The 13,711-nt window shown below is 45.4% G+C and overlaps 1 protein-coding gene across 1 annotated transcript in view; it reads left to right on the forward strand.

Annotated features, from left to right (window-relative positions):
- Positions 1–12,207: 12,207 nt before the first annotated feature.
- Positions 12,208–13,711, forward strand: part of PRKCH (protein kinase C eta) — a 245,035-nt gene continuing 243,531 nt past the window's right edge. The window contains exon 1 of the mRNA XM_017533941.2: positions 12,208–13,291. Within this exon, the coding sequence (XP_017389430.1) occupies positions 12,929–13,291 (363 nt within the window). The 5' untranslated portion in view covers positions 12,208–12,928. The remainder of the gene's footprint in view (positions 13,292–13,711) is intronic.

The following is a 13,711-nucleotide window of genomic DNA, read 5'->3' on the forward strand; positions in this document are numbered from 1 at the left end:
TGAGATGGAGTCTCACTTTGTCACCAGGCTGGAGTACAGTGGCATGATCTCAGCTCACTGCAACCTCCACCTCCTGGGTTCAAGCTATTCTTCTGTCTCAGCCTCCTGAGTAGCTAGAATTACAGGCACGCATCACCACGCCCAGCTAATTTTTATATTTTCAGTAGAGACGGGGTTTCACCATCTTGGCCAGGATGGCGTCAATCTCTAGACCTCCTGATCTACCTGCCTCAGCCTCCCAAGTGCTGGGATTACAGGCGTGAGACACCGCACCCAGCTGCTTTTTATTTCTAACATATCCATTTGGTTTATTTCTTTGCCAATCCTTCTCATCTATTCAATCATGTATTCATCTTTTCCCATGAATCCTTACATATAATTATAATAGCTGTTTTAAAGGCCTCATCTGCTAATTCCAACATTTGGGTTATCTTGGATTCTGCTTCTATTGACCATGTCTTATTTTGATTATGAGTCACATATTTCTGCTTCTTTCTATGTGTAATATTTTTAACCTACTGTTGAATATTGCTGTAAAGGAGTTACAGACAGTCTGGATTACGTTATCTTTTTTTAAATGGTATTGCGGTTTATTCTATCAGGCTATTAAACTACTGAAAAATCCCCTTAATCTTGCTATGCTTTGTTTAGTTTATTATTATTATTATTTATTCTATGTCAGTTTTATCCTTAGTTGTGAGACATGGCCCTTTGTCTGGGGCATGGTATTTACTCTAAGGTGTGACCTCTTTAGAATTTCACTTGAATGCATGAAAGGCTTATTAAGATCTCTCTCTTTAGACTGGGACAATATTCCAGTGTTTGGAGTACTACACAGCCTGTGATATCTTGGCCAGTTCCCTTGTTCATAGCAACCATTCTCTTCTAGGCCTCTCTAAGTCCCATCCTGTACATGGGCTACACAGGAACCCCTGTGAAATCTTCTTTGTTCTCTTCTTCTGCACACACCTTTCTTTCTGGTATCCTGTCTTACAAATTTCAGAGATGACAACCACTCGAAACTTTTATCTAGATCTCTTCAGCTCAGCAAGACTTCCGTATTTCCTTGGATTCCACTTCCTTTTAGTGTAGCTGGTGTCCCCAGACAGAAAGTTGAAGAGGATGTGCAGATCACTTTGTGTTTCCTTTCTCTCAAGGATCACTGCCCTGCAATGTTTGTTGTTAAATGCCTGGAATCAGTTATCTTGGATATTTCTAGGTGTTTCTAGTGGGAGGATGTGTCTGGCATTAGCTACTATCTATGGCCAGAAGTGGATGTCCTTGTATGTATGTTTTGGTGTGTTGTCTACAACTATAAAATGTATAATCACAGTTTTCCTTTTTAAATTTAAAGATCTGTCTTTTATTACTGTATCAGGCCACTACTCTTCACGATTATAGGTATTCTTAATCTAACCTCAATAACCATTAGTTTATTGAAGTTCCTTTAAGTGATTATAATTAACATTTCTAAATTATAATGATTAATAATTAATATGAAATATATATCTTAAGACTCATTGCTTTTACCAAACATTGAAAAGACATTTTTACAGAGTTTAACACAAAATTTGAGTATAGAACAAAGTGTATTCTAATATGCTTCTATTTTTTAAAGTGAGATACAATAAAATTTCAAGACAATAAAATTATACAAACCTTGTTCACTGGTACAAGATTTAACTTGTAATTTCCTTAAAAACAACAGGGCTGGGTGCAGTGGCTCATGCCTGCAGTCCCAGCACTTTGGGAAGCTGAGGCAGGAAAATCACCTGAGGCTAGGAGTACAAAACCAGCCTGGAAATTATAGCAAGACTCCACTTCTATTATACAAACAATAACAATAAATAACATTTTTTTCTGCTGGTTGTAATTTCACTGGGACATCAAAGAAAATGCTGGAAACAAACTTGACACAGACATTAAATTTTTTCTGTAGAGATGGCGACCTCACTACGTTGCCCAGGCTTGTCTTGAACTCCTGGCTTAAGTGATCCTCATGCTTTGTTTCCCAGAGTGCTGGGATTATAGGCATGAGCCACTATGTCTGGCCCCAGGCAATTTTAAGTTTAAAATGTGTAACAATTATCCCATAAATATAATGCATTGAGTCTCTGATTGCTATTACATAAATGGACCAAAACTAGGAAATACAGCTTGTGCATTAACATGGAAATATAGATGCTAGAATGATATCACTGCCTGCCATCAGTTATCTAAAACTGTGTCCAAGTTTTTAAAGTCATTTCCTAACTAATGTTAACAAGCACAGGTGTTTCCTGATTTCAGTTGCTTGGACTCTTAAAATGAGTAACTCAGGGAAATGTGTAAAATTCCTTTGTTGACTTCCTTTCTCCTGTATCAAGGCCAAGTTTCATCTTAGTACTCAACGTGGTTTCTGTATTATCACACCCATTGTACCCATGAGCTTATCATCTTCCTTTATTTTTGTTACACTCACCAGAGGACTTTTGTCTTTTTTGCTACTTGTGTTATTTTTCAAGTGTTCCTCCACGTGTGTGTGTATGCACCTGTGTGTATTTTATTTATTTATTTATTTATTTATTTATCGAGACAGAGTCTTGGTCCATTGCCCAGGCTTGGGTACAAACATGGTTTACTGCAACCTTGAACTGCTGGACTCAAGTGATCCTCCCACCTCAGCCTCCCGAGGAGCTGGAACTACAGGCATGTGCCACCACACTGGGCCTATTTTTTATTTTTATTTTTATTTTTATTTATTTATTTTTTTTTTTGAGACGGAGTTTCGCTCTTGTTACCCAGGCTGGAGTGCAATGGCGCGATCTCGGCTCACCGCAACCTCTGCCTCCTGGGTTCAGGCAATTCTCCTGCCTCAGCCTCCTGAGTAGCTGGGACTACAGGCACGCGCCACCATGCCCAGCTAATTTTTTGTATTTTTAGTAGAGACGGGGTTTCACCATGTTGACCAGGATGGTCTTGATCTCTTGACCTCGTGATCCACCCGCCTCGGCCTCCCAAAGTGCTGGGATTACAGGCTTGAGCCACCGCGCCCGGCCTATTTTTTGTATTTTTAGTAGAGACGGGGTTTCACCATGTTGACCAGGATGGTCTCGATCTCTTGACCTCGTGATCCACCCGCCTCGGCCTCCCAAAGTGCTGGGATTACAGGCTTGAGCCACCGCGCCCGGCTTATTTTTATTTTTGTAGAGACAGGGTCTCACTATGTTGCCCAGGCTGGTCTTGAACTCCTGGCCTCAAGTAATCCTCCTGCCTCAGCCTCCCACAGTGCCGGGATTACAGGCATGAGCCACCACATTCAGCCTCCTGCATATTTAGAGCTCAGTTTAAGTGATTATATTTGGATTAAAAGAATGTGTCAAAAATTCTGCCTTTGAGCCAGGCACCATGTCTCATGCCTGTAATCGTAGCACTTTGGGGGGCCAAGGTGGGAGGATCACTTGATATCAAGAGTTCAAGACCAGCCTGGGCAACATAATGAGACCCTGTCTCTACAGAAAAATACAAAATTAGCTGGGTGTGGTGGTGCAAGCCTGTAGTTTCAGCTATCTGGGAAATAAGGTGGGAGGATAACTTAAGCCTGGGAGGTCGAGGCTACATTGAGCTGTGATCATGCCAGTGTACTCCAACCTGGGTGACAAGAGTGAGACCCTATCTCAAAAACAATTACCTCTGATTTGAAGGTTCTCTGCAAGTGGCAGGGTTGAGCCCCCTGCATGGTCATGGATCTGTGTCGGGGGCAAGGGATGAGGCAAATGAAAGGGGATCTGTGGCAGGCAGCAATGATGAGGCGAATGGAAGGGAAAGTGAGCAGCAGGATGAGGAAGAACTGAAAACATTAATATAATGTGGCAGGGCTTTGCAATGTGCTTTAAATTCAGTTTCTCATTTAATTCTATGCAACTTTATGATTAGTCCAAGGCCATCTATCAATTTTGGGAGGATCCAAACCAAAGTCTTTGAATGCTGTTGTCTTCTATACCTAGAGATCTTAAACTTGAGTGCAGAAAAATCACCGAATTTGTCAAATATTGTCAAATGCCAGTATTTGGGCCATCTGACTCCCCATGCTACACCAAAAGGTCATGGATGGAAGATCTGAATTGCCTTGCTATTACCTACTGGCTTCTAAACTAAAATTATGTTGACTACTGTATTAGTACATCTTCATACTGTTATAAAGAACTGTCTGAGACTGGGAAATTTATAAAGAAAAGAGGTTTAATTTACTCACAGTTCCATATGGCTGAGGATGCCTCAGGAAACTTACAATCATGGGAGAAGGGGAAGCAGGCACATCTTACATGGTGGCAGGCAAGAGAGAGAGAGTGCAAAGGGGAAAGAGCCCCTTATAAACCATCAGATCTCATGAGAACTCACTATCACAAGGATAGCATGGAGGAAACCGCCCCCCATTATCCAATCACCTCTCTCCCTCAACACATGGGGATTACAATTCAAGATGAGATTTGGGTGGGGACACAAAGCCAAACCATATCATTCCATCCCTGGCACCTCCCAATCTCATATCTTTTCACATTTCAAAACCAGTCATGCCTTCCCAACAGTTCTCCACAATTACTGACTGGATGGACACCAAGTATACCAGAGAATACCATCAAGAACTAGAGAAAACACAGTAAAGGGTGAAGAGAACCATGCTATTGAGTCATTTTCCCTTCACAGGTTTCTTACCCAAGCCATACAGTTTAATAACCTGGTTATGACTTATTGTTAATAACTATTCGGTTTGTTAATGGACCAGAACCAAATGAGAAAAGTTAATGGAACAACCTGACCATTAGCTATATTAATTATAGCTTTAGAGAAAAAGGATTACTATTTTAAACCATATACACATGCTTCTATCACTGTCTTTTTTAAAATGTCAAAAAAATAGTACGTTCTGCATTTAGAATTAAAGAATTTTAAATCATTTTATTTTGAGACAGGGTCTTGCTCTGTCACCCAGGATGGAATGCAGTAGTGTAATCATGGTCGTGGATCAGCCTCAACCTCCTAGGCTCAAACAATCTGTATTAGTCTGTTCTTATGCTGCTGATAAAGACATACCGGAGACTGGGCAATTTATAAAAGAAAGAGGTTTAATTTTACTGACAGTTCCATGTGGCTGAGGAGGCCTCACAATCATGGTGGAAGGCAAGGATAAACAAGTCACATCTTACATGGATGGTGGCAGGCAAAGAGAGCTTGTGCAGGGAAAATCCCCCCTCTATAACCATCAGATCACATGAGACCCTCTCACTATCATGAGAACAGCATGGAAAAGACCTGTCCCCATGATTCAACCACCTCCCACTGGGTCCCTCCTACAACATGTGGGAATTCAAGATGAGATTTGGGTGGGGACACAGCCAAACCACATCACAATCCTTCTGTTTTAGCCTTCTGAGTAGCTGGGACCATAGGCATGCACCACCATGCCCAGCTAATTTTTAAAATTTCTTGTAGAGACAAGTTCTCACCATGTTTCCCAGGCTTAAATTACTTTAGTTTGAGAAGATATTTTTGCTTAATTTGGTGACATGCTAGTTTTACATGTTAGAAGTAGACACAAAGAAATGTTTGCAGTGACTAAATGTAGTTAGATTTGGCTCCCCTAAATAATTTATCTCTTTTTTTATTGTGCATGAAGTCTTTTTTATTGTATATGAATTTTTTAAATTGTATATGAATCTACAAAACTATAATTGTGGGCTACTGTGGATCTGTTTAATAGAATGGCAGCAAAGTTTTCCAGGGTTCCACACTATTGCTAGAAAGGCACTTAGGTAATATAAAGGATTTCAAATGAAACTATTCTAATATGGGTAAATTCAAGTAGATGAGACATCCAAAAAATAAATTAACCATAGGACAGATCTGTATTTGTTCTGTTTACATACATAAAGTATTTAACCTCACTAGATTTTCCTGTTAGAAAGCAGTGGCAGAAATGTTTTATGAAGTCATTGCTCTTGATCACCGGGCTGTCTGGGCAGTTGTCAGTACAAAGTGTTACTAACTTGATTGCTTTTTATGGGAGGATTACTTTTATTTGTGCTTTTCTGTTCTGATCTCAATCCCTGGAATCTGTCTTACTTAAGTGGGCTTTTGAGGCAAATAGTAATTGAAGGCCCTTCTTTTGGGGAAACCCGAGGAAGGGCGAGAAGAACTGCCTGTCTCCTGGATCTGCCTGCCTTCTTAGGACTTTTCCCCTTTGGGCTTCCTTCCCTTTATTCTCTCTCTCATCATGAGCTGTGCAGCCACTGACACCCTAACAGACTGGCTGTCAGGACCCTTTGGCTAGCTGAAGTCCTCACTCTCTGATCTCATCCCTCTGTAACACCCCACCCTCACTTTGCCTGTTTCTCCCTCCAAGTCATTGAAGATCTTTCCTTTATCCATCAAGGAGTCCAGAAACCTCACAATGATGTGTCTAGTTATGGGTCTTTCTTTACTCATTCTGCCTAAACACTGCAACATTTTCAATATGAGACCAATGTCTTTCTTTCATGCTGAGAAATGTTACTATATCTTTGAAATCTCTTACCTTTTCAGTTCTTTTTGTCCCATGAGGACGACATTGGGGCCCCACTAATTTAGATGTACCTTTGCATACTCAGAAATGGATATAGACAGGCTAGGACCCCTGCTCTGCAAACCACTATCTCCTGCTTGCTGAGAGTCTCAATCTTCTTCCCCTTCGTACTCAGTATGTCATAGTGGTAGTTTTCAATCCTACTATGCATTAGAATCATGCTGGGATGGAGCTTACGTATGTGTCTTTCCAAAAACTGGTCAAATCTCGGCTCTACCATGTATTAGCTATGTGATCCAATTCACTTAACCTTTCAACCCTCGGTTTCCTTATTTGTGAAATAGAGATAATGACAACACTTCATTTGGTTGTCATGAGGATCAAATGAATAATGTTTGTCAAGTGCCTTCAGGTGGATGCTCAGAAAATTATAATATAGAAGCCAAGGTAACAGCTGAAGCGTAACACGTGCCTGGCAAGGTATCAAATGCCTTATGTGAATTATTTTATCTTCAGAGTCCTTTAAAGTAAGTACATTTATTATTTGTACAATGCTCTAAAAATTGTTTTCATTTACCTGTGTTGCATTCCTTTCTTTGTCCTTTGGTATACATATTTTTTGTACTTCATAGCATATTTATATTTCTTACTCTAGTTTTCAAATGTTATTTACTGTTTTTTTCTATGTTGTTTATCATGTATAATTTTAGTAATTACATAATATTCCATTAAGTCACTATTCTGTAATTTACTCAGCCATTCCACTATGGCTGAACTGGTTCTTCAAGCACAGAACTCATTTTACTTTGAAGCTTTTGATGTACACTGTCAAATTGCCCTTCAAAGCCTATGCCATTTTGCAGTAATATGGGGTCACATTTGACCTGGCTGTGTTATTCTCTAAATTCTCTAATTCTATTAAATGGAATTGGAGTTATATGAAATGTTCCTTAAGAAATTTAAAAAATGGCAGTGATTCAATCAAGCAACCAATTAATTTAAAAAGCATTTCGATAATGTATTAGGAATTATATACAGAGAAGTCTAAAGTTATACTGTTAAGACAAGAAACAGTAACAGTGATCACGGAATAACACCCTCTAGTCTACAAAGGACCTATAATACAGCTATATCTGTACTGCAATAGTTGCTGTAATGTATCACATACAGGGCACTAGCAATCAGGGTGATCCCACCTGTGTAGAGAGAGGAAACCTCTTCCTCCCCCGCTTTCAGGGTCAGAACTAGCTCTGGATAAAAGTTGTTACATAGGAGAAATTGATATTGGCAAACAGTTCCTTCTTGCAAAGACCCTGTACCATGTGCGGCTTCCTGCCTGACCTCATGTCACATAACATAGGATGGAGATAATCAGAGTTTTCCTCGAGATTAATTTTGAGATGCTGATTGGAAAGATCCTTGTTCAGCTGGGGCTATTTAGCTGGGAATGTGGGAAGTTGGGGCTGTTGACGACCATCTTCCCTGGCTGTATTTAGGAAGCCAGTTGCAGGAAGAGAAAATGAGGAACAGGGAGAGGGGAGCAAAACCAACAGGTGATGAGAGGGGGAAGGAAGGACAGAAAAAGTACTCGAGCGAGAGAGTGAGAAAGTAGCTTGATAAATACCATGGTAGCTTGCATTTTGCCTGTAGCCTTTTGGGGTTTAAATACTTCACATCAAATGTGTGACTTCAATCAGGCAATGTTGGGCAGCAAGCTGAGAGCCACAACATAGCTGCATCTTTTTAACTAAAGCCCATGCTCTTGCCATGTCTTGGATGTTATTCTCTCCTGCAATCTCAGAACCCTATGATCTCTTTCCTCGGTGTTGCTTACTCATTCTAAACAAGCCCCTTTTTCTAGTGATTCCATCTTCTTCCTCAGTTCTCACTCTATTTCCATTCCAGCCAAATCTCTTGAAACGGTGTCTACATTCACTCTCTCACATCCTTTTCACCTCAACCTACCCAACAGGCTTCCACTCACACCCCCCTACTGAAACTGTTGAAAGATTACTAAGGACTGTCCACATGGTATTCTTTTTTTAAATTTATTTTTATATTTTGTAGATACGGGGTCTCACTTTGTTGCCCAGGCTGGTCTTGTACTCCTGGGCTCAAGTGATCCTCTTGCCTCAATCTCCCAAAGTGCTGGGACTATAGGTGTGAGCCATGGCGCCTACCCCATGTGGCATTCTTTAGTCCTTGCCTACTCTTGACGTCATTTGACCTAGCTGACGATTCCTTCCTGCTTGAAAATGTTTCGGTTGGTTTCCATAATACCTGGACACCACATCTTCCTGACTGCTGCTTTTCTCTTACCTCCCTGGCTGCTGCCTCTCAACCTGCTTGCCTGCTTCTCCTCCACCCACAAATGTTGGGAGTTGCTGGAGGGCTCTGTCCTTGATCCTCTTCTCAAGTTCCATTTTCTTCCTGTCTTCCCATAACAGAGTCTGATCCACGATTCTAGCTTCAATTACTATCTGTATACTGATGGTTCCCAAATTTGTCTTTAGCTAAGAGACTGCCCTCTGAGTGTCACAACCACATAGTCAATTCCCCACTTCAGATTTCTGCTTAAATGTATCAAGATATATCAAACTTGACAGGTTTTGAATTGAACTCTTCATCCTCCCCTCCCATTCCCAACTCTTCATCCCTGCCCCAATCTCCTCTTGCCATGTTTATCTCTTTTTTAAAGACAGCATCTCACTGTCACCCAGGCTGGAGTGCAGTAACATGATGATGGGTCACTTACAGCCTCAACCTCCCAGGCTCAAGTGATCCTCCTGCTTCAGCTCCTGAATAGCTGGGACTACAGGCACTTGCCACCACACCTGGCAAATTTTAAATTTTTTCTCTAGAGACAAGGCCTCACTATGTTGCCCAGGCTAATCTTTAGGTTCAAGTGATCCTCCTGCCTTGGTTTCCCTGGGACCATAGGCGCGTGCCCTGGCTAATTTAATTTTTTTTTTTTTTTTGTAAAGATGAGGGTCTACCTATGTTGCGCAGGCTGGTCTTAAAACTCCTGGGCTTAAGCCATCCCCCCCACCTTGTCCTCCCAAAGTGCTGGGATTACAGGTGAGCCATCGCACTTGGTTCATGCCCTGTTTCTTAATTCTCTAATAGCTCCCCAGTCCACACAGTTGCTCAAGCCAGATTCTGCAAGTCAGAATACTGTCCTCTTCCTCATTCCCTTTAATCTGTCACCAAGACCTATCAATTCTACTTCCAAAACACTTCTTGAATTCATCTACTTATCTTCATCTCCATCACCGCCTCCTGAGTCTTAGCCACCATCTTCTCACCTCTGGACTTTGGCACCGGCCTCATAATTGGTCTCCCCACACTCACGCTGTTTCTTCTAGTCCACTCCCCAGAGAGCTATTTGATTTTATTTAAAAAAATATAATGGGACTACAGGCATGTTCTGCCACATCCAGCTAATTTTTTTAGTTTTTATTTTTTGTAGAGACAGTCTTGGCATGTTGCCCAGGCTGGTCTCGAACTCCTGGGCTCAAGCAGTACTCCTGCCTTGTCCTCCCAAGGTGTTGGCTTTATAGGTGTGAGCCACCTTGCTCCTCCCCATGAGATTTAAAACACAAATCTCATCTTGCCCTGGCTCTGCTTAACAGCCTTCAGAGGCACCCAGTTGCCCACAGATAATGTCCAAAGACTTTCCTATGATCTACCAGTCTGGTCATTGTGACCACATTTGCAAACTCATTTCAGCCACTCTCCCCCTCACCTTCCTCAGCTCCAGGCACATAGAGTCCTCTCTGTCCCCAAACAGGCCAAACCATCTGTTTTCTCGGGAGCTCTGAATGAGCTGATCTTTCTGCTATTTGCTTCTTCAAAGAACCCTTCCCTGACCACCCATCCAGTTATAATGCATCACCCCTTGGCACCGTGGGCTTTTCCTTCACTGCACCCTCCACATACATCGTCTTGAATTTGTTGTTTTTTCTCCTTGTGGGACTGTAAGCCCCAGGAGGGCCGGCGCTATTGCTGTTTGACCCACTGCTCTGTCACCATTGCCAGTCCCAGTGCCTGGTAGGTACTGACTGATAGGGTAAAGATGGAGTGTCTGGTGTCCTCACATCCCAGTCCCAGAGCAGCTGTGTGGCCGCCTGCCATTTGGGGATTGTTTTCTTTTTTTAAATTTTAACTTCAATTAAAAAAAAATCTTTTAAAGTCTACACACCATGATTCTTTATGGGGACTGTTTTCTTTTAGCGCCAAAGTCCAACAGCAGCAAATCCTTTAGTGGCTCTTAAAGCTAGAGCCTTTCCTCTTTGGAGAAAAGGGTGACAGAGTTGACCCACATGGTAGATGTGACCTCTTCCCCTGGAGCACTAAAGCCAGACAGAAGCCCCCTGGACATTTGGGAGCATGCTTTACAAATCCTGCCTAAAGCTAAGGTGTCATTAGAATGACATGTTGCATCTCTGCCTTGTTCTCTACGGAAGCTTTGGTGTTTTTAAGACAGGCCCTCTCCCCCGGGCCCATTGTCCTTTTTTTTTTCATTCTGTATAGTACAGTTATTAACAGGTGAGCCCTCATTGCACTCATGTAAAATCGTTGAGAACCTACTCAATTAGAAAGCTCTGAACAGGGCCTTAGAGGAGGGGGCTAGAAAGATGAAGCTGGGGCCATGCACGGGGGCTTATGCCTTTAATCTTAACGCTTTAGGAGGTGGGGGCTGGAGGATCACGTAAGGCTAGGAGCTGGAGGTTATAGTGAGCCATGATCGCACCACTGTACTGCAGCCTGGGTGACAAAGTAAAACGCAGTCTCTAAAACATAAAGAGAAAGAAAGAAAGGAGCGAAGGAAGGAAGAAAGGAAGGAATGAAAGAAAGCCGAACCAGCTCCAAGGGAGCCAGTGTGGCAAGACAGAATGTCACCAAGTATCTTAAGAGTGGCCTAGGCTTTATGGGAAACAAAATGGTTGTGGCTGGCCCTCGGGAAGCGCGCTTTGCTGTATAGCAGAGTAGTCCACAAGGCCCTCCCAGGAGACAAAATCTGCAGGGACCACGGGGTGGGAAGCATCGGAAGGCTGCCCTCTCTGACTGCAAATACAAGCTGGAGTCTTCGTAGAAGAGGTGATTTCTTCCGCGTGTGTGTTGGGGACAGCCTGTGTGTGTGTGTGAACATTTTCTGCCCTTGCTGTGCAGGGCTGGGTGGATCAGGAACCACCAGCAGAGGAAGAGACTTACTACCTCTTGGCCATGTCTGTCTCCAGAAGAACCGACCTTTCCTGCTCTTTGTGCAACCAGGCACACCTTCCGAGGAAGGAGGTGAACAGGATTTCCACCATTACTACTGCCCTATTAAAACACACACATACACACAACTGTGTAATTAGCCTCTGTAGGAAAGGCGCACAAACAGGATGCATTCAAACTGACCCCGGGATGAGCCATCCCTGTAGATTAGGAAAAAGAATCTGCCAGCCGTGAGCCCACCTCCGGCCAGGGCCTCTTGGGGACAGTCCTGCAGGGTCACTAGCCCACCGGGGAGGCTGGGAGAGAGGGGCGGGCGACTCGTCAACGCACGGGTTCCTAGCTGGAGCGCCTCCTCCGCATCCTCCCAACCTTCCATCCCTCCCCAGTCCAGTCTCCTACGCCCCAGGTGTTTGCTGATGCCGAGCCACGAACCCTTTCCTTTTCGGCTTGCTCCCGGGGTGGCCCCTAACCCGCAGCGCACGGCCAAACCCGGCGCTACAAGGAGGGCGCGCAGGGCGGCGCAAGCGGACACTGGGCTCCACGGGGGCGTGCGCGGGGATCCACCCACCGCAGGGCCCGGGCGCGGGCTGCGCGCCACTCCCCCGGGCTCCGGAGGGCGCGGGAGCGGGCGCAGGGCTTCTCTGAACTTGGAACCTGGCGGCGCGAGGTTCTCGCCTGGGATGAGGCGGCGGCAGCTGCTTCCTGGTTTGAAGTTCGCCGAGTGGGGGAGAGCGTGAGCCTGCGGAGGCGGGGGCAGGAGGAGAAGCAGGAGGAGGCGGGGGAAGAGACGCTTGGGGCTGGAGCTCACCGGACGGGTAGCTCCGGCTCTCCGGAGAGAGGAGCTGCCCGGCCCTGGAGAAGGGGCGAGTCCCGCGCGAGCCCCCGGGAAGCGCCGCGCGCTCGGAAGGGACGGCCGGGCTTCCCCTGCCCGCTGAGGGCTCGGCAGCGGGCTCCCCTCCTTTCCACCTCGGGAGGGAGGGAAGGAGGGGAGGGAAAAGTCCCACGGAGGAGGCAGAATGGCCGGTCGAGGGGCGCTTGGGCGCTGCCTTTCCCCAGAGCTGCCCGGGCTCCTGCAGCTGCCCCGAGGGCTGGCCTGAGCCCGGACTCCCCGCTCTCCCGCTGCGAACCAGTGCCGCCCCCCGGGGCTGGGGCAGCGGCGCCGGCATGTCGTCTGGAACCATGAAGTTCAATGGCTATTTGAGGGTCCGCATCGGCGAGGCGGTGGGGCTGCAGCCCACCCGCTGGTCCCTGCGCCACTCGCTCTTCAAGAAGGGCCACCAGCTGCTGGACCCCTACCTGACGGTGAGCGTGGACCAGGTGCGCGTGGGCCAGACCAGCACCAAGCAGAAGACCAACAAACCCACGTACAATGAGGAGTTTTGCGCCAACGTCACCGACGGCGGTCACCTCGAGTTGGCCGTCTTCCACGAGACGCCCCTGGGCTACGACCACTTCGTGGCCAACTGCACCCTGCAGTTCCAGGAGCTGCTGCGCACGACCGGCGCCTCGGACACCTTCGAGGGCTGGGTGAGTAGCGGTGACCCCTTCCCTTTGTGTCCACTCAACCCCGGTTCTCTTCTATTTTTCAAAATTCACCCGGGTCCCGCTTTCCCATCGCTCCGTGGCTGAGGGAATTCCCTCCAGACTTTGGTCCTCGCCCGGGTGTCCGCGGCCCTGGTGACGCGACCGTGGTGGGTGTGTGCAGGCGCAGGTGTGTCTCCAGGAAGCTGGCTTGAACACTATCCCCTTTCGGGATGGCGGCTCGGCCTAACGGGAAGTCGGGCAGGGGTCCAGGGCGGTCACCCCTTCCGCCCAGTCTTTGGGCATGAAGCTCCAACTTTCAGCACGCGAGTGATACGAAAGTAATTTGATTTAGGCAAAGTGCTTCAAGCGCTACTTAGGAGAAAGCCGTACATTCTCGCGAGTATTATTCATAATGTTTACGGA

Source organism: Cebus imitator, unplaced genomic scaffold, assembly GCF_001604975.1.
Source record: "Cebus imitator isolate Cc_AM_T3 unplaced genomic scaffold, Cebus_imitator-1.0 Scaffold83, whole genome shotgun sequence".
Lineage (NCBI taxonomy): Eukaryota > Metazoa > Chordata > Mammalia > Primates > Cebidae > Cebus > Cebus imitator.